This window comes from Sesamum indicum, linkage group LG1, assembly GCF_000512975.1.
Source record: "Sesamum indicum cultivar Zhongzhi No. 13 linkage group LG1, S_indicum_v1.0, whole genome shotgun sequence".
NCBI classification, from domain to species: Eukaryota; Viridiplantae; Streptophyta; class Magnoliopsida; order Lamiales; family Pedaliaceae; genus Sesamum; species Sesamum indicum.
Window position 1 is genome coordinate 11,153,738 of NC_026145.1, and position 20,861 is coordinate 11,174,598.

The 20,861-nt window shown below is 35.5% G+C and overlaps 5 protein-coding genes across 12 annotated transcripts; 1 reads left to right on the forward strand and 4 right to left on the reverse strand.

Moving 5' to 3' along the window:
* On the reverse strand, positions 252-4,144 carry LOC105162786. The gene is made up of 7 exons (XM_011080908.2): positions 3,909-4,144; positions 3,158-3,622; positions 3,017-3,069; positions 2,592-2,629; positions 1,966-2,284; positions 1,372-1,682; positions 252-1,086 (listed from the first exon to the last, which is right to left on the reverse strand). Exons 1-7 carry the CDS (start codon positions 3,919-3,921, stop codon positions 462-464), a joined length of 1,824 nt encoding a protein of 607 aa, XP_011079210.1. The 5' UTR covers positions 3,922-4,144; the 3' UTR covers positions 252-461.
* Positions 7,452-9,441, forward strand: LOC105162792 (RING-H2 finger protein ATL60-like). Its single transcript, XM_020692985.1, has 2 exons — positions 7,452-9,132; positions 9,252-9,441. The coding sequence occupies exon 1, from the start codon at positions 8,046-8,048 to the stop codon at positions 8,937-8,939; it is 894 nt and encodes a 297-aa protein (XP_020548644.1). The 5' UTR covers positions 7,452-8,045; the 3' UTR covers positions 8,940-9,132; positions 9,252-9,441.
* LOC105162802 lies at positions 9,739-11,326 on the reverse strand. 2 transcript variants are annotated; one of them, XM_011080920.2, is made up of 3 exons: positions 10,672-11,326; positions 10,400-10,477; positions 9,739-10,325 (listed from the first exon to the last, which is right to left on the reverse strand). In XM_011080920.2, the coding sequence occupies exons 2-3, from the start codon at positions 10,469-10,471 to the stop codon at positions 9,909-9,911; spliced, it is 489 nt and encodes a 162-aa protein (XP_011079222.1). In that variant the 5' UTR covers positions 10,472-10,477; positions 10,672-11,326; the 3' UTR covers positions 9,739-9,908. The 2 variants fall into 2 exon arrangements, with proteins under 2 accessions (XP_011079222.1, XP_011079237.1); XM_011080935.2 differs by having other exon boundaries at positions 10,400-10,508.
* Positions 11,576-15,741, reverse strand: LOC105162822 (ubiquitin-conjugating enzyme E2 34-like). 5 transcript variants are annotated; one of them, XM_011080978.2, is made up of 11 exons: positions 15,516-15,741; positions 15,283-15,363; positions 14,226-14,404; positions 13,823-13,877; positions 13,075-13,113; positions 12,885-12,948; positions 12,707-12,768; positions 12,573-12,612; positions 12,405-12,432; positions 12,175-12,266; positions 11,744-12,017 (listed from the first exon to the last, which is right to left on the reverse strand). In XM_011080978.2, the coding sequence occupies exons 3-11, from the start codon at positions 14,280-14,282 to the stop codon at positions 11,744-11,746; spliced, it is 711 nt and encodes a 236-aa protein (XP_011079280.1). In that variant the 5' UTR covers positions 14,283-14,404; positions 15,283-15,363; positions 15,516-15,741. The 5 variants fall into 5 exon arrangements, with proteins under 5 accessions (XP_020548647.1, XP_011079280.1, XP_011079261.1 ...); XM_011080959.2 differs by having other exon boundaries at positions 14,226-14,409; XM_020692988.1 differs by lacking the exon at positions 15,283-15,363 and having other exon boundaries at positions 11,576-12,017; positions 14,226-14,409; positions 15,516-15,726.
* Positions 17,773-20,131, reverse strand: LOC105162837 (protein SENSITIVITY TO RED LIGHT REDUCED 1-like). 3 transcript variants are annotated; one of them, XM_011080999.2, is made up of 2 exons: positions 19,924-20,131; positions 17,773-18,852 (listed from the first exon to the last, which is right to left on the reverse strand). In XM_011080999.2, exon 2 carries the CDS (start codon positions 18,779-18,781, stop codon positions 17,933-17,935), a length of 849 nt encoding a protein of 282 aa, XP_011079301.1. In that variant the 5' UTR covers positions 18,782-18,852; positions 19,924-20,131; the 3' UTR covers positions 17,773-17,932. The 3 variants fall into 3 exon arrangements, with proteins under 3 accessions (XP_011079301.1, XP_011079293.1, XP_020552367.1); XM_011080991.2 differs by having other exon boundaries at positions 17,773-18,877; XM_020696708.1 differs by lacking the exon at positions 19,924-20,131 and adding an exon at positions 19,710-19,917 and having other exon boundaries at positions 17,773-18,877.

Genomic DNA, 20,861 nt, shown 5'->3' on the forward strand with positions numbered 1-20,861 from the left:
TTTTTAAAAGGCATGTAAATATAATTTTGAAATTTTTTTGAAGAAAGTATAATTTCACTTTTCAGAAAGAGTTTAAATGTTATTAACCTGAAAATGAACATGTAAAACATGTCATTATATATATATATATATATATATATATATAGAATATCTCATTTTCAAATGTATTGGTTGACTTTTCTTTTGCTAAAGGATGAAACAGAAATGGAGATGATATAAGAGAGCCAAAGATGAGAAGGCAAGCAAAACAATGAAGATAACAAGACGACGTTAACATCTTCACTTGTGATATGATTAACACATGAAATACAATCCTCAACTCTCACTTTGTCAAACTAACTTGTTTGAGATTCAGTATTATTTGTGCGCCAAAAATTTGATATAAGCAGCTATATTACACTATACTTTCTAGCTAGATGGAAGAACTATGCATGAAATTTAGAGTACTTGAAGTAATTAAACTATATTTCTTCCACAACTTCAACCAGCCTCCCTCGAACCCATTTCTTGATTATTTTAGCTTCGACATTCTCAGATTGGAACTCCGATCCATCCCCTAATGGTTTCTCTGTGTGTTCTGTGTCTCCGTTAGGATTTAGTTCAGGATCAGCATGATTCGTTGTACATTTGGAGCAATTCACTGTGTGGTTCAACTCAAGTGAAAGAAAACTATTAGGATGCATCTGATCAAACTTTTGCTCGGTTTCATGCAGATCATTGTGACAAGAACTCGAACAATTTCCATTCACCAAATCTGGCAAGCCAAACTTGTTGAAACTGAAGTCCTCGGTTTTGCTAGAGGATAAGCTGTGAACTCCATTTACTGTACTATGGTTGATGAGATCCGGAGTTTGAATACTTGTATCTATATCTTCTTCAACATGAGGTACTGGTTCAGATGAATTCTCTGAAAGACTATTGTCATTTTCCAAAGAGATTGGATCTTCATTCTCGATGGATTCAATAAACTGAAGTGCTTCGGCAATTAGCATCCTGCTTTCCATTAGAGACTTCTGAACATGAGGGCTCGTCTTCGCTGCTAATTCAAGGGCCTTTGAGGCCTTCTCAGCTTCAGCAATCAATAACCTGCAATTATTTATGGGAAAAAGCAGTCTATTTTCAGATTTTTGTTGCAACATATGGGATACTGCTATCCTAGGTCCACACTAGTTTAGCGATCTGCGAAAACAAGAACTCTCTGATTAGAATTGCCACGGATTGGCCACTGACCATTTGAGGGTACATTAGGCTGCAGAAGATTTTGGGTTTCCTTTTCCTTTTATCCCATTCAGGAAATAGCCACTAGAGAACTGATATACGATAATGGATTAATAGCAAAAATGGATACTGAATCATGCAATAAGATCTTACTTTGCTCTACAGATAGCTTCACTTCTTTTGCTCATAGCAGCAGCTCTTTGTGCTCTAATGTTTTTCAGCATCTCCAACTTGGAACTTGCAAATGGATCCTTGTATGATGGTGCTTTCCTTCTCTTCGATCTAACTCGATGGACTGGGCTCTTAGTCTCACGCTTTACAAGATTATCAGTCTCATCCTTTTTTATCGGACCTCTTTTTCGAGCCTGCCCATCACCACTTGGCTTTCTCCTGGGCTTTCTTTCAACCCTTTCCGATATTCCATGAAACTTAGCAAGACTAGAGCAAACCCGATTACGGTATTCCTGGTACCATTCATAAACGAAAGATTAAGGTTTAATCAACAATTATTCAAGATAAGCAGTAACTACATGGGACAACTCAAATTGGCACCCAACAGAAGCCAAGGCCATCAAGATACAACTACCATTTGTTAACCTACAAGCTCCAGAAATAATCAGGGCAGATAGAGTTATGTACAAAGCAAACAACTTTTTCCACCAAGAAAAACTAGTTTTACATAGATAAATACTTCAATGAGCATTTGCTTCTTGAAAGTTATAATTTTATATGAAACAACAATCTTACAGGATCCGCCCATTTAGCAGATATCGCCTCTGAAATCTTCCTCTTTTGCTCAGGTGACTTGGGTGCTCTCTTGCTCCCCTTTGGCCTTGGCATATTTTTTCTTTCCTCAACACTCTGCAACCATTCCTTCTCAAGCTGTTTATCCAAGGTCTTGTATGAATCCCATTGCAATTCTTCCTCACCAGAAAGACCCTTTTGGGCTGCCTCTGCAATTAGATTCTGCCACTCAAAGTAGCATTTCTCCTGCAGCATCAATTTCTCTCTGCGTCTTTCCCACCCTAGCCGGACTCCCACTCCAATTTTCATCCTTGTTTCTTCACTGTACAGTAAACGAAGAAGAGAAAAGACAACACGCTGTAAGAGGGTGCATACTTTATCAAAAGCATTGTTCGACTATTGACGGGAGAAGAGGTGATAAAACATAAGCTAAGTCAAGGACCTCAATGTCTAAATATTTTTGGATGGCTTCAGAATTATCCCATAACAACCTCCAAGAAATGAATCAGTATCATGCAAGATAAATTGTCATAAGCACTTCCACGGATACATCTTACACCTAAAGCATCTATGAACGCAGAAACCAGAATGGAGCCTGATATTAATGCAAAAGGAAAGAAGGAACCAACCTTTGAGCATGCCCCATGTTGCTTAGCTTCATCTTGACCTGCGATGGCGAAAAACATGAGTAACATTCTACAGTGGAAAATATAAATATAAAAGGCAAGTTCATGTCGACAAGCGAACATTTACAAATTGAATAGACTGATAAACTAATAGAATCAAGTTCAAGGAGTAGAACCCGTAAGCCAGACACAAGAATATCTTGATGCAATAGTAATATCAAGGTTCAAGAAGAATAAAGAACTTATAAGTTCCTAATGTCTCCTTTAAGTCTGAACCAGTTGCATAAATCATATTACTCCCAAGAAATAGGGTACAAGTTATTTTCACAAGAGCCAAATTACATTGTTCACTATGGCAGATATCCTAATATTTTCCAGAATTATCTTGGATTTCGTGTAAACATTCTTTGTTTCTTACATGACATCACCTTAGGATCTTGCATTGCAAGCCTAGTCCTCTCTTTAATCCGCCGTAAGGTTTCTGCATGTATTTAACACAGTGGGATTTGTTAAAAGCTCAAAAACCTGAACATTTTTAAATACTTCCAAATGGCTGATCATTACATTACCTGGGCTGTGCTTCCTGCCCTTGTTCCAAGGTGTGTTTCCTTTATTCGCTTTGGAAATCCTCATCCGTCTCAATCTCTCTCTCTCGTCCAATTCTGTTGAGTCTTCACTTGAAGATTGTGGCTCAAATGCAGGAGAATTAGACTTTACCGAATCAATATCCAACCTCAACCTGTTTTCATACCCTTTCACCACTTCATTTTTGTGAGTTGCTTTACCAATTTCAAGGGTAGCAACCGCCTTTATCATCAGTCCACCCCGCCGCACCTCAAGTCTTCCCAAGCTATGATTTCTACCCACCGTTTCTGTGATGCAAAATTTTTTCCAAGAAAATGCAGACGCCAATCCCAATCCCAATCCCAATCCCCTATCATTGCCAACTACAAGTTTGTTATGAAAGCGAGTCTCAGACCTAAATGCTAATATATTGTTGCGGAAACAAGAACAAGGCTGTGAAATAGCAATATCTGCAAGACAAACATTTTACAACTTCAGTACAATCTTCAAGAATCCTAACTCAAAGCAGTTCTCCAAATCTTTCATCAAAACAACACAAATAATCAAACACAAAGCATACAATTCCAATAAAAAAAGAAGAATTCTTAGGTTGCAGCAAACCAACGAAAAGACAAAAATGGGACACATTACAAATGCACAACAAAGAAATGAGAACTTATCATATCAAAGAACTTCAAATAAAGAAATAACCCATAAAAATTCTCAAATGAAAAAGTATGATAATTCTCCTGTTACCTAATAAAGGCATGGGGAGCTCATCAAGTCAGAAGTCCGAAGCGCACTGTTTTCAGATATGGAGATTAATGGCTGCGCCCCTTATTGTAGAGATTGCATGCACCCACACCTCCGCTAACACTTTGTGCAATCAAAGAACAGTGGTAATGGTTTTGTGAAAGAGGAAATTGAACCTCGAGAAGATGAAAGTGAGGGTGAGAGTGAGAGCCACACACCACCAGTGCTACTGCTTTGTGTCCGGTAGATAACGATAGATATTTGCTAAACTTTTCCCTTTCTATTTTATATTTTCACCATTTAAATTTCTATTTATTTTTATTTAGGAATAATTACACTGCCCATTTAATCCATTTTTATTTTATTTTTTCACCGTTTAAATTTCTATTTATTTTTATTAGGGATAATTACACTTTTTTAAATTAAAAATTAAAAATTAAAAAAATTAAAATTAAAGGGTTTGAAAAAAATAATTTAATTTATAATTTTACTGATAAATATCATCAAATTCAGTTAATTTTAATTAAGGAATGGACCTATTTGTTATACGAAAATAACTTTAGCGGTCTAAATTTAATTTTTCGAATTATAGAAAATCTATGAGTATTTATGCCAACTTCATGGGAGGAGAATGTAATTTTTCCAAATGTTTAAATGATTGCTTTGCCCTCTTTTATTTATTTATTTTATTAACTAATTTCTATACTTTATTAATATTTTCACAAAGGTGTAAAAGGCAATTAACTCATTTTAAAAGTGATATTTTACTAACTTTTCATTTGTAATTTTCTTAAAAATAATAATATTTCAAATAGTATTACCACTTAATAAATTTAAAATAAACCCAATATCAAGATATTAGTTCCTCACTATTAACTAATATATCTCAATGTTTCAAATCTTATTTATAAAATTACTTTAGTTATAATTTTATTTTAAAAATAAAAACATTGTCAACACTAATCTTTTTTTAGAAAAAAAGTTTTAAAAATTTAAACACAATTAAAGCATCGATTTAAACTCTTTTGCAGCTACTCAGGACTGAAAATTAAATCAAACTACTCGACATTTTATTAAAATTGATTGATAAAAGCTCATTAATGCAATTTTTTCTGTTGGGTAAGTTTTCAAATTCGATTCGATTAATACAAAAATAATAAAATATACTTACAAATATCAAATTATTCAAACTCGACTCAAATTTGATCCAATTAAATCTCATTTTAGATTGATCAGACCATTAATCAAACCAAATTCAAACATAACTATTCAAACTTAATATTAGTTTAAATAAATTTGAATCAATTTAAATTTTGGGGGCAAAAGAAATCATAAAAAGTTCAACTTATTTACCGAAATATTTTAAATTGCAATAAATATCTTTGTGTCAGCTTACAATTTTTAGTTTATTTTAACTTAATTTACGATAAGTCTAAATAAAAATTGTATTTCCAAACATTTTTATTTGACTTAATTTGAAAAATATTTAATTTAAATATTTGCAGACACCCACTTAAACTAATACATAGAAATGCTCAATATCCACAATGATCTCTTACAAGATTAATGATTTCATCCTATGGATCTCATATAATTTTGTCGACAATATTTATTCAAATTAATTACAAAAAAAAAAAAAAGCTTTTATTATAATCATTACCACCTTAATTAATAATATTGTATATATATGCATTATTATGCTATTTAAATGTTGTCCTGTGCTCATTAGTTGTACCTTATTATTAAGTGAGAACACTACTTCGATGTCTCACTTTTTTGGTCTGCTAATTTATTATTATTTTTTTAATTTGAATATTTTAAATTTCTTTAATTTAAAAATATTTTTGAACTTTTTTTTTTATTTAATTATGGACACTGGTTTGGGTGTGCTACATGCACTACTTTATTACTAGTTGATACATCTGATTTCAAATTTATGTCTCGGGAAAAATGAAGTAAAGGGAACATATAGACTATAGGGTTATCATTATATAAATATTTTAATAAATTAAAAAATATATTAATTCAATTAATATATTGATATAATAAAGAATCATGAAATAAAACACACATAAAGTGAAAAAAATATACATAGATCTTATAAGAGTTAAAATCATGATTTTGAATTTGTTCGTAAAATTTGAGTCTCAATGATTAAATTAAGACATCGTTGATGGTTATCATTATTACTATTGATTAGGAACGGAGAATAATTTCAAATTCATCATTTTGTCTTAATTCGATATTTAACCCATATTATTCCATGGGAGGGCCCCCAACCCCCTCACTATTCACTTAATTTTAGGCTTAACCCCAAATTGAAGTATACAAAAAATTTTAATTTAGGTTGATTTGGTCGGACTTGAATCTATTATATAGTAAATACAAAATATCTGTCGTGTAATTGGTATACAATTAAAAAAAAATGATCAATCACATGATAAATGTATTGTATTTTTTTAGAATTAATTTGATTCGATTAAATCTAATTTGAATAAGAATTTTTTGAAGCATTCAAACTGCATGGGCCAAGTTAATAAATTATATAGGGTCCATTCAGCATATCATTAATCAGTTGAAATTTTAGAGGGTAAAGAAAATAAAAAAAAAAAAATCTTGGGGGACAATTAGATCAGAAGTAGAGATTGATATAGAAGCAAGGATATGGGCTCGCGTGAGTAGGAAGCAAAAAATCTCTATTCTAGTTCTATCATCAGTTACGGGTTCGAATTTGAGAGTAATTCTAGACAATGTTTATTATTCTAAATTTTTTTTTGTCTTTTTTGAATGATACAGAGAGAAATAAATTGGATCGAAAGAAAATATAATTTTTTGCTTGCGTAGGTAAGGAATTGTGTGTGTTTAGTCATATTTAAGATATCATACGATAAATGATCATCTTACATTTTTCAAACTCACATTTGAAAATTTCTTTTCATTTTAGTAAACTAGCAAAAATTGAACGTGAATGACCAACTTTCGATCTTTTTAAGGGCTTTTTTTTTTGAACTTTTGTGGAGAAATAAATAATTAATAGGATTCGACAGTATAAATTAATATTTTTTTATTAATATTTATCTGATTGAATAAAACGTGGGATAAAGCCGAATTATACTGCTACACTTTCAAGATCAAATAAGTTAAGAGGGCTTATCCAAATTGGAAGCCATCATCAGATGTTGTAAATCAAACTCTTAAAATAGTTTAAATTAAAATTATTGCAGATGAATTTGTCTGAAAACTGAAAACAAAAACATGTAGAAGTCTTGTTTTGAATAGAGAGAAGTAATTGAGTGAGGAGCTCCTCCAACCTACTACGAAGAAGACATGAGGAAGCATCTAAAATCACATCCAAGAACTAGTTATTGCAATATTCAGCCCTCAAATACTAGGATAAAAACCTCAAAAATTGCTGTTTCAATGGTCAAAAAAGGGAGAAAAGTCAAGGGTGGTTGCCCTTCCTCCCAAACCAACGCCACAACACTAGTCAACAGAAAAGAAGCCACCCACCCCCACCCCACCCCATATCAGTTGATTTCTTCTTCGTCTCTCCTACTATCCTCCTCCTAGTCTCCTAGTCCTAGTCTTCTTCCTCTGCCTCAGCCCCACCTTTCACAAGTTTCATTTTCTTCCCCATGAATCCTCTCTTGTCTGCGCTGACTGCTCAACATTGTATTCCTCCATTTTGATGTCCCTTTCTCAGTTCCAAGTCGTCATCCACAATCTCTTCTTCTACCAATAGGAGTTTCTTGGAATTTCACTTTATATATGTATAACCAACCAATAAATTCTTCTCAAAGTTGCATCTTGTTGGATATTTGAAATCCAAACTTCCATCGTTTCTTTGCTTCTTTCGTTCTTGATATCTCAAGAATTTCTTTGATTGTTTCTCATTTTCTTTTGTTCTCAGAGTTCAAAATTCAGGTGGTATTTGGATGCACTTCACATTGAAGTGAAATTCTGAGATTTTACTAAAAACTCTCATCTTAGTTCTGGTTTGAGTGGATTTCCAATTACATCAGCTCAGCTGTTCTTTTCAAGATTGCCTTTTGTTGAAATTTGCCTATTATTTCAAGAAATCCCATCTTGATTCTCTTGTCAGAACCTAAAATTTCTCCAAAAAACTCTAGTTTTCATGAAATGGGGAGCTCAGGAGATAGCAGTGGAGTATTAGGTGGTACAGGTGCCATGGAGCTGACAGGGAAGATCATGGTGGTGGCAATAATCCTCCTCTTGTTTGTTATAGTCTTTGTCTTCTGCCTTCACCTCTATGCCAGATGGTTTTGGTCTCGCCGCCAAGAAAACACCACAGCCACCACCACCAGGCGCCGCCGCCGCGGCCTTGAGTTTGCAGCTGGCCAACAAGAACTAATGGTTGTGTCCGCCTTCCGGCGTGGTCTAGACCCTTGCGTCCTCAAAGCCATACCTGTTATTACATTTGATCCTAAAGAATTCAAAGATGGATTGGAATGTGCAGTGTGCTTGTGTGAGGTTTGTGAAGGTGAAAAAGCCAGGCTTTTGCCCAAATGCAATCATGGCTTCCATGTGGATTGCATAGACATGTGGTTCCAATCACATTCCACTTGCCCCCTTTGTAGAAACCCTGTTGCAAGCCAGAAACAATCAAATTCATCTACTGATGCAACATTGGAGGATGTTCTTCAAGCTCCAATAGGGGAGAATTCAGGTGTTAACATTTCTTCAACAGAAGCTCCAAGTTTCCCAACCAATGTGTTATTTTGGGGGGACGATAATCAAGTTAGCTCGTTCGGTCCTTGTATGGAGGAAGATCATCAAGGTAGTGGAGAATCATCAAGTTCATCATCATCATCATCGACCGCACCAACGGGCAACAGGCCTGATGGGATGTTGGTGATCGATATTCCAAGGCAGGTAAACGAAGAGGAAGAACAGAAATCTCCATTGCCAACGAGATTCAGGACACTGAAGAGGCTCTTGAGTGGTAATAGAAGGGTTAATCCTTCTAGTCCAAGAAACTTGGATTTGGAACAAGGAGGAAGAGCACAAAGTTGATTGCTTCATTGAAACGTGTTCATGTGATATACATATGTGCATTGGTTGGATCAGATGGATGAAATGCTAGTTGAAGGTGATTAGAATAAAATGGTCTTCATTGGCATTTGGCTGTGATGAACTCTACCAGCACAAAAATTTACTCCTACTCAGAGTGGATATATATGGGACTTCCACTATTTATTCGAGACGAGTAAGAACATGTTTATTCGTCCATTGATGTTCTTTAATTCTTGATGAAGATGAAAGCTTGCAGCTTGGAACCTGTGTCTTCCATGTCCTAGTTTGAACTGAAGCTCTTTCATGTTTCAGGAAACAGTCATATACAAGCATAGAAGAACTGAATGTGCTGTTTGTTGCATAGATATAGGTTTGCTTCTCTGTTTGAAGAAGGAGTATTTCCATCTTCTCTTACAGAAGAGTGTTAGATTGAAACCTTAGTAGTTACTTTGTATTGCAAGCAGTGACAATGAGAAGACATTTTTCTTCGAAATTCTTTCAACTATGGTCTTGTTCTTTATTGATAGTCCCACGCAGGTTTGTCTTCTGCTTTTAAAAAGCTTGGTAAAAATTTGCTATGGATGACTGGGAATAACTTATTTAATATGAGATAGGGAAGGATTTACAGCGATGACTGCACAGCGTTTTGATGGTATAAAATGAGAAAAATATACTTAGCAGATCCGGAACAATTCTGCAGCTGTTACGTATATTAATTCTCTTACTATTCTTCATTTCATAATTTCTTACTCGAGGTGCTTAACTTTTACTTTTCAAGATTGCATTTTTCGTTTCTCAGCACAGAATCCCCAGCATATCAGATTTTCAAGAATTCTTGTCTCATGTGGAAATACTACGATAAACTTCCCCGAAACATCAAAATCCTTATACATTCTATCTTCCCGTGATCTGGTAGCAGCCTAAAATATGCAAACAAGACATTAAACATCTAATTTTCTTGATCTCTAGCTATGTGACCAAGTAAACAGGTCCATAAGACTGAAGCTTCTGGGTGTTATTAAGCTGGCCAAGACACATATACGGCACCTCATATTCCTCCACTCTCCTTGTTGAACTGAAAAGACCAGTTAGTGGGCCTGATGCTGCCCTCTTCGCTCTGCCAGTAGCAATGCCACCGCCACTGCCACAACCAGTCGGCTCAACTGGACCCGACACATAACCACGCCTGGCCTTACAAATCTTGGTGCTGTTCGTTGCTTCCTTAGTGGACTTACTTTTCTTGTCAGGTTTCAACCAGGAAAATAATGATTTTTTCCATGATTTCCTGTTCTTTTTTTCCCCATCAAACTGTTCTTCTCGCGCTGGTCCGAGGCAGGCAGTGTTTGAGATCCCCTTGAAAGCATTATTCCTGGCTTCTTCCAAGAACTGAAAGGAGCCGTGAACGTAAAATCAGATGCAGGGTTCAGAAAGACAAAGTTTTAACAGGCTGGAATACGAACCCGAGTGAAATCTTCCTGGTAATCAAACTCGTTGACGCAGTAATCTGCAGATTCATGTCCTTGGTTGATCATCCTTGCCTGGACATCAACAGGAAAAGTAATGGCATACCTTCATAAATACTTACTCCATCAGAAAAAAAAAAAAAAAAACAGAAGTCGTTGGCAATTGTTTCAACACCCGAATTGTCAGTATAAAATCAGAAAAATGTTGGCTGATAAAAGTTAATAAATGAGAGCGAATATAGGGCGGCCGGCCACCTTTAATTTATTACCTTGGAGTAGTGTTTCTTGACTTTGCAGAAAGAGCAAATCACATAATAAAACGACGATCTTTGCTATCAATGTATTGTTGGTTTGTCATCATGTTCCATTTTGGTATGTCGGAAATGTAAAGGCCAGCTAAACCTCATCACCCCCACATGAGCTTGCGCTAGAATTTAAAGAAACTTTTGGCAGTTGGTTAGGTTGTGAAAGCTACCACTAACGTTTGCATAGAATAAGGAAAAGGCTCTCTATGGAAAAACCAAAAATTAATGCAAACAAGAGAGAGAGAGAGAGAGAGGAACAATATAATAGAACTTTAAGAAAAGAGAGAGATTAACAAAAAGAATTACGGAGCTTTCACATCAAAGATTATGAAGCCATTAAGTATGAAATACGATAGACAAATGATATAATAACCTTCTAATTAACTCCATGAAATGACGAGTGCCCTTTTCTGCTACATCTGGAAACATGGGAACCATGTATAATGCAGTCAACATATATATGTATATATATATATACACACAAAAGCAAGTTGTTGTAATGAACTATAATATGATAATGTCTAGTAAAGTAAATCAAAAGCCGATACAACTATAATATTATAATGTCTACAAACAAGGTGAGGATTTCAAGCCGCATGTCTCGGAGGCTCCCATGAATATCTCTTCTCTTCCTTCTTTTCAGTTCAGTTAGAGGGAAACGAGAGCTCAAGTGGTCGGGAAAAAGAGCAGAAAAGAAAGTATTATATAGATCTTTCTTTCTGGTACAACATACATCTTTTTCAAGTGTTTTTGTTGGGTGGTTTCTGGGAGGATGTGAAAGACATACTGCTGAAGCTAGGGTTACATAAACATGCAGCCCACGAAATTGAAATCTGACGAACAACATTGCAGTATTCAGGAGATCATATAAGACGGATGCCGAACAGATTCTCATTAGCACCACCGTATACAAATCCCGCTTAGGTACATGAGAATTAAAGGACACCACGAAATATAATAACTCTCACTTCACAATTCAATATGCTCGTTTGCAACCCAAGCACAGTTAAAATTTTCACTCTTTGCTGCCTATGCATCAAAGTTGAAGTAGAGGGAGGGCCATTACAATGCCAAAAATGAAAACTAGCAAGAACAACAGCCAGGCAGGGGAAGACCGCTGCCTCTGCTGGTTATTCAACTCTTTTGGGATTTCTTCATTTCGCACCTCCTCAGCACTGCGCTTCTTCAAAGAGGGTTGGGAATTTTCTTCCTGAATAGATGCTGGCGCTGCCTGATCTAGAGATTGCTCTGCTGATAGTTGTTCCTCGTATTTCTCAACATACTCTGGAAAGAGTTTCCTAAAGGTGGGACTGTGGCGAACAAAAGGGAAAATGTGAGTTGCCCGTCCAAAGAAGGTTTAAGTGTAAATATGGCACGAGTGGTCTATCGTAAAAAAGCAACATAGATATTGTTCAGTTGTTATACTATTTGCATTGACAAAAGGAGCATTTGGTCTGCAGGACTCACTTTTTACAATTAAATGCCAGCGAAGCCTTTGCAAGCCTCTGTTTCTCCTCTTCGGTAGTTGTAACACTGCCTGTGGTAGGACTATTGTCCATCTGAACACAATGGAACATGAACACCATCTGGTTAGACACAATCTGAATCTCATTTAGCTCAACTTGAACCTGGGAAATTATTTTCTACACAGATACAAAGGACGCAATGCTAACTCAAACAATAAACATGAAACTCACCATGAATGAGAGGAGTCCAGTCAATATGCTGCAGGGAATAATGACAGATGTCAACACAAACAACTTAAGACTGATAAAGGAAGAAAAAAGAAGATATATATATATATATATATATATATAGAGAGAGAGAGAGAGAGAGAGAATACTTGCACGGTGATAATGCCATACCTTGAGACAGACCACATAGGGTTCCAACTCTCTGGATGGACTGGGAAATGACACGATATGAGTGGAATGAAACAAGAAAATCACGGAGAAGGCAAAAGAAATTGACAAGTCAGAAGTAAGTCAAATAAACTTACAATCACTCATAGAGAGGCAGATTTTCTTTTGTGTCATAAAGCGTCCATTCGGAGTAGTCATACTACAAAGGAAGTATACTTATCATAAACACCTTATATAGCATGAACAAATCATGCAACCAAGAAACCTCATGTACAATGCTTCAAAACCACAATGTTCGAGAAGAACTGACAATACCTGATTCCTGGAGGTTTAAATGGGTATTCTGGTGGAAACTTTATCTTTCCATAGTAATATCCACCTTGGGTGATTTGTAATAAAAACAAAACACAAAGTAGCACCAACCTCAGTATTAAAATAAAATCTCAAATTTGAAATATGTAAGAGATCAACATGCACATAGCAAACATGTAACAGAAGAAGAAACCTGCAAAGGGGGTTCCTTGACTTCCCTCCAAAACATAATCTGACCAAGAATTAAGCAAAAGATTAACTTAGCAGATAGCGCAGAAGAACAGAAGAGAGGCAACACAAAAAATAGGTGCTGTCCGAGTCTATTGACATGATAAAAACACAAGAGTGGTAATAAATTAATGTATCTGTGCAACTCCAACAGTGGCCAACTAAAGAAGTCCTTTAATGAGATGAGAGATTTCACAAGATATCAACTGCCCCATCTTCATATTGAAAATTTTGTGAAAAAGAAAGAAACAAAATGAGATTTGCATGTCATAAAAAAAACAAATGCCCCACTTGACACGTATAATAGCCAGCCACATATTCACACAAAAGTCTGAGAAAAGAAGTTTGTATTCCGTGAAAGACAATCACAATGCACTTGGAAGGTTATACAGGAGATTGGGAGAAGGATTAGACATTTAGCCCATATGCTGGTTTACTAAGCAGATCTTGCAGGATTGATGCAGCAGTTGTTAGAAGTAAGAACCATAATTATGTTAAATAAAGCAAGAGAAATCGAGAAACTAAAGCAAAAGTGCATGCACCTTAAGTAAAATATCATTGTCCCAGTGACATGAACATCCAATGATCCAAATAGACACATAAAAGATCTACCTTTTTATGATCAAAATACATGAATTGTTCAATCACGAACAGAGGATGGGACATCGCACAATCAAACAAATGCAATGAACATAAGCGAGGCAGCAACTTACGCCACTCAAGGATGTCGTTTGGAAGAGGACGTGCCACCACATTGGAAACAGGTTCCTGAAATGCATGAACAAACTATGACCACCATAATACAGTCAGCTAAATAGTATTCAGTTTCCAAAGAACTAGATCACAACATCAACCCACAGCATGATAAGTAATAAAAAAAGCAGGGCAGCGCAGTGTTTAAGACTCAAGTACAAAAGTAGAGTGTTTTAAGCTACACAGAAGTTTCACGGCAGGCAGCACTGTGATTATCAATATTGCCACAAGTAATCACGAAGTTATCCTACTAAATATTTTCAGAATTTTAACTAAACAGGAAAATGGTTACAAGCAGATCTTATGAAACTAAGGAATATGCCCAAGATTTTTTAATATTTCCATAAGTAAAAGACAACTCACTTTACAGAGTGCTCTATATTCCTTCTGGAGGCGCTTCACACATGCTTTTTCAGCCATCTTTAAGCGGTAAATTAACAAACAAATGAAGAATCCCTGGAGATCCTTATCCGCAACCAAAATCGGATTTTGCCCTTGTAGAACAGAATTTAATCATAAAACCTGAAGAGCAGGTCCTTCCTCTTTCCTTTTCAACAACAAATCAAATAGAACAATATCGTCATGTCATATGGTAAGAAAAGACAAACAACAATTCCAGGACAGAATATACAGCTCTCACTGACAACGTTGCAAACAACCTGAACTATAAATATATGGCAGAACCAAATATTCATGCACTTCACCATTTTGACAGATAAGACAAAATATGCGATCCATGTCCAACATGTAAAAAAACATGCACGTTCAACATAAAAATGATGCCAACAAAAATAAAGTCGGTTCTCAATTAAGATAAAAACCCAAAAGTGGGCAACATCACAGTGTGTGGTAGAAATTGATTAGGAGGTTGATGGATTTATATTTGATCTATTTGTAACTTGGTTGATTCACTTTATTATAAATTGATTTGCTCTTATCCATTTAACCTCATCACTTAGGGTTGTATCCAATGAAGCAGCACGACTAAAACCATACCCATTGTTCATCTGCTGATTCTAGAAAACAACCTGCCAATTTCCGTATCACAGTTGAAGAGCATCACATGTTCTAATCCATTATTTTGTTCACAGCTCTCGAGAAGCATACCACATTTGATGCACTCAAATAAATTTACTACTCATCCCCGAGTGATGAAACTATGAAGAACCAAGTTCGTCGGCAACCTGATGTATCATTATAGAAAGAAATTACATACTACTCTTTTCTTATAACTTTGCTTCTCCGCATCAGTAATTAAATTGGATAATGCATGAATGAGGTAAGACCCTAATACCTCCAGATTCACATTTGTAATCATGACAAGGAAATAACAAAACGAACCAAACAATCTAAAACCAAATTCATACTGTTCTTTCTAGCTTATCCATAAATTACTTGTAAAAATAGCTTACTGCCACACCTGCACAAAATTCAGCATCCTTTTTGTTCAATCTCTCATCCGTGTTAAATAATACTGCTTGTACAATAATCACTTAAAAGACTGGGTCAAGGAAAGGCAACATCTCAGTCCAACTACAAGACTAAATGGGAAAAAACACAAAAATAAAAATTCCAAAATTAACCAAATCAATAATTTTCAATTTCAACACCCAACCACAATTGAAAAAAGAGCATAAACCTACAAACACATACCACCAGAAATCCAGTCGGCGAAATCAAACCAAGTATTGAGCAAAAATGATCACGGAACCCCTCGTAGAGTATATATGAATTATTAATTTATGGAAATTTCTGATTTGAGAAACTCTGCGGCAGCAGAGAATTTTTGGGGTTACTTTTCTGCTTTTTGTTTGTCATTTTGAAGGTTATTGTACAAAAACGCGTGGGCTTTTTAAGGGGTATCAAGAAGACATTTTTCGCCCTAGCAATCTTCGTAAGAGTTGTATTCGTTTCTAGCGGGTCCAAGAAAATCTTGACGGATTTGGGTTATGGATTTTCCCTAATCTACACCAAATCCATCCCTAATCAATTCGTAAAATTACGTTCAGACCCTCTTCAGTTTTGATGTGTTGTTTTATTGTTCTAAACTTTTGTTTTTCTTCTTTTTGGTATTTAAACGGCATGAAATATGATGATGCATATTCTCTCTTTTGTAAGTCATTTAATATCTCTATTGTGGTTGGTATTTTTTAAAAGTGGATGTTTCGTAATTGATTTAATCTTAATTTGTTACATGATGAATTGATTATGTGGTTACCATTAATTGAGGAATTTATTTGGTAAATTTCATTTTTGAATAATTGGCATTTAAATCCTCTATTATATAGTCATACGCCTATCTATTGAAACTTGAGAGTTAATGGTATTTTTGTTATCTTCCTTCCTTCTTCAATTGGATCTTTGAGCTCTTTCCTTCTTAAAGTGGAAACATGATGCATGAAGCATCAAGCGAGCCGCTTAGAGCTGTTGATGGTGTTGGGAGGCAATTAGTTAAACCATGTCATGGCATCGGTTATGTTCAGCAGATTAGCTTTGGCAATAAAATGATCTAGGTGGTCTTGAGAATTGTTAATTTTATTACACTCAGTTATATTCAATATTTTAACTTTTGGCTGGATGACTTTATCCAATGTATGGGGTACGAATAGACTTTGCCAGGGTGGGGCCAGCGAGTGGAAAAGCTTGGTACTCCTTGACCTTCTCCTGCTTAGCTAATTTGGGGGGAATTGAGAGACCTCTCCACCCTTTGAATTCCTCCTACCTACCCGTTCCTATGGAGAGGAGAGATTGAGAAAACACTATGTCCTTGTGGAGGGAGACTCTACTATCTACCTCTCTTTTACAAAGTGCATCTTCTCTCACATATCTTATACCTTTGTTCATGACCCTTGAAGACAAAAGACTCTCTGTAAAGGAAGAAGGGTCGAGATTACACCTCGTGGGGGGTGTTTGTTGGCCCTCGACCTCTTACCAGGGCTCAACATTAAGATTTATTAGAGGTAGGGGAAGTTTAACCTAGAGTCGAGGGCTACCTCCCTTCTTTAATATTCTGCGTGTTAGATAGTATTAATTACTGTTTCTTTCCTCATTTTAATTTTTATTTTCAATGCTTAAATCTTCCTTTTCCACATATGACACTAGGGAGGGAAAAGACAATATGTCAATAACCAAAGCACACTTGTACTAGATCTCTTCTTTTCATTTATTCTTCGGTATTTATAGGCCTTCGTACGTGATTCAAGGTCTCTAATATGATTAGTGCTTTTCAAGAGTGGGTACTTTCGTAACTGGCTTACCCTCAATTAGTTATGGTGAATTGATTATGTCCTCAATTAATTATAGTGAATTGATTATGTGTTATTAATTGAGGAATTTATTTATTTATATAGTGAACCAAACAAGAAGATGACATGATTTACATTTGCAAGAATTCACTCAAATGCCTCCAGAGTATTGAGGCACTTTTTTGTTTGATGCAATTGAAATTTGTAAGACAATAAATAAAAAAACTTATATATATTACTCATATGGGAGCTACTTAATGCTATTGGAAGTTTACACCAATGTCCTTGGATATTCCACTAATCTTATAAACATGCCAAGATCCCCCCTTTTTAATTCGGGCAGTACCAATTCAATTTCACCGATTTTAATCCAAGTATATATAGATTTACTATATTTTATTATTAAATTATTATTATTTTTTAAATTATTATTTTATTCGTTGGATTTTGATAAGAGAAAGATGGAAGAAAATGGGAGGATATGGTCTGTTAAGTCGTAGGGAAAAGAAAGAGAAAATGGGATAAAGAGGGGAGAGAGTGGAGATGAGGAGAGAGAAAGGAGAGAGTCCAAAGGTAAATTAGGCAAAAAAAAAATTATTAATCTTAACTTGTAGGATTACTTATACCAATTAAATAGGCTTAATTCACAATACCAAACATTGTGATTAATAAGACTGCGTCTGCTTGTAATAATACTAACCAAACATATAGTCATGACAAATAATTGTATAATACCTAATCACACGAACCAAATGGAGCCGAAGTAAACAAGGGCTAAGAGTATAATTGTGCCTACCATATAAATCAACGTCATAATCTGAAAACTCAACTGTCATTTGCCAAATGCAATTCTGCCTCAGTAACAGGGTTGAAAAAATGCCAACTTGAACCATGAAAGGCTCGAAAAGAATCATCAGAAAAGGTATTGACCCTAAACTCTTCAGTGAATCTCCTGACAGACAAGATATGCTTCCTTGTCTTGGCAACATCTAAACTCTTGCAGATTGATACATGCTGCTCGTATGCACTAAAACTATTCCCCAACAATAAAAGCCGCTTCAGTCGATCCACTCTCCAATTTGCTTCCAAGAGATTGTCATACAGCTCTGCCTCACAATGCGGCATGAAGAACATTGTAGGTTTTTGCGCCAGTCGGCGACCTTGCTCATTGATGGATAGCACGGAACAACCCAGAGATGTCAAGACCTTAAATTCAGTCAAAGAAATTATCGGATCGAATATTTCTATTGCTCCAATCCAATCAAATTTCCTCTTCATCAAAAGTGCAAGACTAAGCTGCAATCGAGGGGGTTCAAATGATTCAATGCTACCAATACCATATATCACCATCTGCATCTTTTCTTCTGAACCCAAGGCCTTGAGAAACCTACTCGTCATTTCAGGACTTTGCATTTGGTCGAAGAAAGTAAGACAGAAATCAGTATTCTCAAGTTTCTGGATATAATTCTGCATCTTTTGCATCAATTTTGATTCTCTTTTGGTGTCTGTTTCAACATCTATTGGAGCCCAAGGTTGCTTTTCTTTTTTTTTTGCTGGAATCACAAACTTGTGAGAACTACAATTCCTCTTCCCTCGACGCGGCAAGACAACAGTCCAATCGTCTGCTGGAGCAGAATTTTTTGGGGGGCAGAGAATTTTCGCAGAAGAAGACATAGTTACAGGGAATGGACTCCTCCACAAACCAGGAGAGGAGCAGCAGCATTCAATTCCACGAGCATGCCAAACTTGAATTTTGTAACAGCAAAAAACCTTATATATGCATTCAGAAATCACTAAAACGCATAGAGGATATACAGCTCTCACTGACTACGTATGCAAACAACCTGAACTATACAATATATGGCAGAACCAAATATTCATGCACTTCACCATTTTGGCAGATGAGACAAAATATGGATCCATGTCCAACATGTAAAACAACATGCGCGTTCAACATAAAAATCATGCCAACAAAAAAAAAATTCATCGCTTCTCAATTAAGATAAAAAACCAAAAGTGGGCAACATCACAGTGTGTAGCAGAACTTGATTAGGAGGTTGATGAATTTATATTTGATCTACTTGTAACTTGGTTGATTCACTTTATTATAAATTGATTTGCTCTTATCCATTTAATCTCATCACTTAGGGTTGTACCCAATGAAGCAGCACGACTTAAACCTTACCGATTCCGCTTATTCTAGAAAACAACCTGCCAATTTTCTGTATCACAGTTGAAGAGCATCACATGTTCTATTCCATTATTTTGGTCACAGCTCTCGAGAAGCATACCACATTTGATGCACTCAAAAAAATTTACTACTCATCCCGAATGATCAAACTATGAAGAGCCAATTTCGTCGGCAACCTGATTTATCATTATAGAAAGAAATTACATGCTACTCTTCTCTTGATAACTTTGCTTCTCCGCATCAATTATTAAATTGGATAATGCATGAATGAGGTAAGACCCTAATACCTCCAGATTCACATTTGTAATCATGCCAAGGAAATAACAAAACGAACCAAACAATCTAAAACCAAATTCATACTGTTCTTTCTAACTTATCCACAAATTACTTGTATATAGCTTACTGCCACACCTGCACAAAATTCAGCATCCCTTTTGTTCAATCTCTCATCCGTGTTAAATAATACTGCTTGTACAATAATCACTAGAAAAGAATCTCAGTCCAACTACAAGACTAAATGGGAAAAACACAAAAATAAAAATTCCAAAAATAACCAAATCAATAATTTTCAATTTCAACACCCAACCACAATTGGAAAAAGAAGCATAAACCTACAAACACATACCACCAGAAATCCAGTCGGCGAAATCAAACCAACTATTGAGCCAAAACGATCACGGAACCCCTCGCAGAATATATATGAATTATTATTTTATGGAAATTTCTGATTTGAGAAACTCTGCGGCAGCAGAGAATTTTTGGGGTTAATTTTCTGCTTTTTGTTTGTCATTTTGAAGGTTATTGTACAACAACGCGTGGGCTTTTTAAGGGGTAGCAAGAAGACATTTTTCGCCCTAGCAATCTTCGTAAGAGTTGTATTCGTTTCTAACGGGTCCAAGAAAATCTTGACGGATTTGGGTTATGGATTTTCCCTAATCTGCTCCAAATCCATCCCTAATCAATTCGTAAAATTACGTTCAGACCCTCTTCAGTTTTGATGTGTTGTTTTATTGTTCTAAACTTTGTTTTTCTTTTTCCTTTTTCCTTTTTCCTTTTTCCTCTAAAGTAATTTGTATTTTTTATTTTTTTTACGGTGTAATACATGAATCATACACTATTTAAATGTAAACATATTTGCACTAGATCCCAAGATGTCTTTTAATCATTTCTTTTTGGCATTTAAACGGTGTGAAGTACGATGATGCGAATACTTCCTTTTATAAGTCATTTAATGTATCTGATGTGGTTGGTATATTTAAAAAATGGATATTTCGTAATTGATTTAATCTTAATTACTTACACGATGAATTGACTATGTGGTTACCATTAATTGAGCAATTTATTTGGTAAATTTAATTTTTGAATAATTGGCATTTAAATCCTCTATTATATAGTCATACGCCTATCTATTGAAACTTGGGAGTTAATGATATTTTTGATATCTTCCTTCTTCAATTGGATTTTTTTCGCTCTTTCCTTCTTCAAGTGGAAACATGATGCATGAAGCATCGAGGAGCCGCACAAAGTTGTTGATAGTGTTGGGAGGCAATTAGTTAAACCATG

Coding starts and splice junctions, on each gene's coding strand:
- LOC105162786 (XM_011080908.2), bottom strand. Junction 3,070..3,157: donor GGGCAGGAAGCACAGCCCAG/GTAATGTAATGA, acceptor AAATACATGCAG/AAACCTTACGGCGGATTAAA. Junction 2,285..2,591: donor AACATGGGGCATGCTCAAAG/GTTGGTTCCTTC, acceptor TTTACTGTACAG/TGAAGAAACAAGGATGAAAA.
- LOC105162792 (XM_020692985.1), top strand. CDS start 8,046: ATGGGGAGCTCAGGAGATAGCAGTGGAGTATTAGGTGGTACAGGTGCC.
- LOC105162802 (XM_011080920.2), bottom strand. CDS start 10,471: ATGATCAACCAAGGACATGAATCTGCAGATTACTGCGTCAACGAGTTT. Junction 10,326..10,399: donor ACCAGGAAGATTTCACTCGG/GTTCGTATTCCA, acceptor GGCTCCTTTCAG/TTCTTGGAAGAAGCCAGGAA.
- LOC105162822 (XM_020692988.1), bottom strand. CDS start 14,282: ATGGCTGAAAAAGCATGTGTGAAGCGCCTCCAGAAGGAATATAGAGCA. Junction 13,114..13,822: donor AAACGACATCCTTGAGTGGC/GTAAGTTGCTGC, acceptor ATTCTTGGTCAG/ATTATGTTTTGGAGGGAAGT. Junction 12,018..12,174: donor CTGGCATTTAATTGTAAAAA/GTGAGTCCTGCA, acceptor TGTTCGCCACAG/TCCCACCTTTAGGAAACTCT.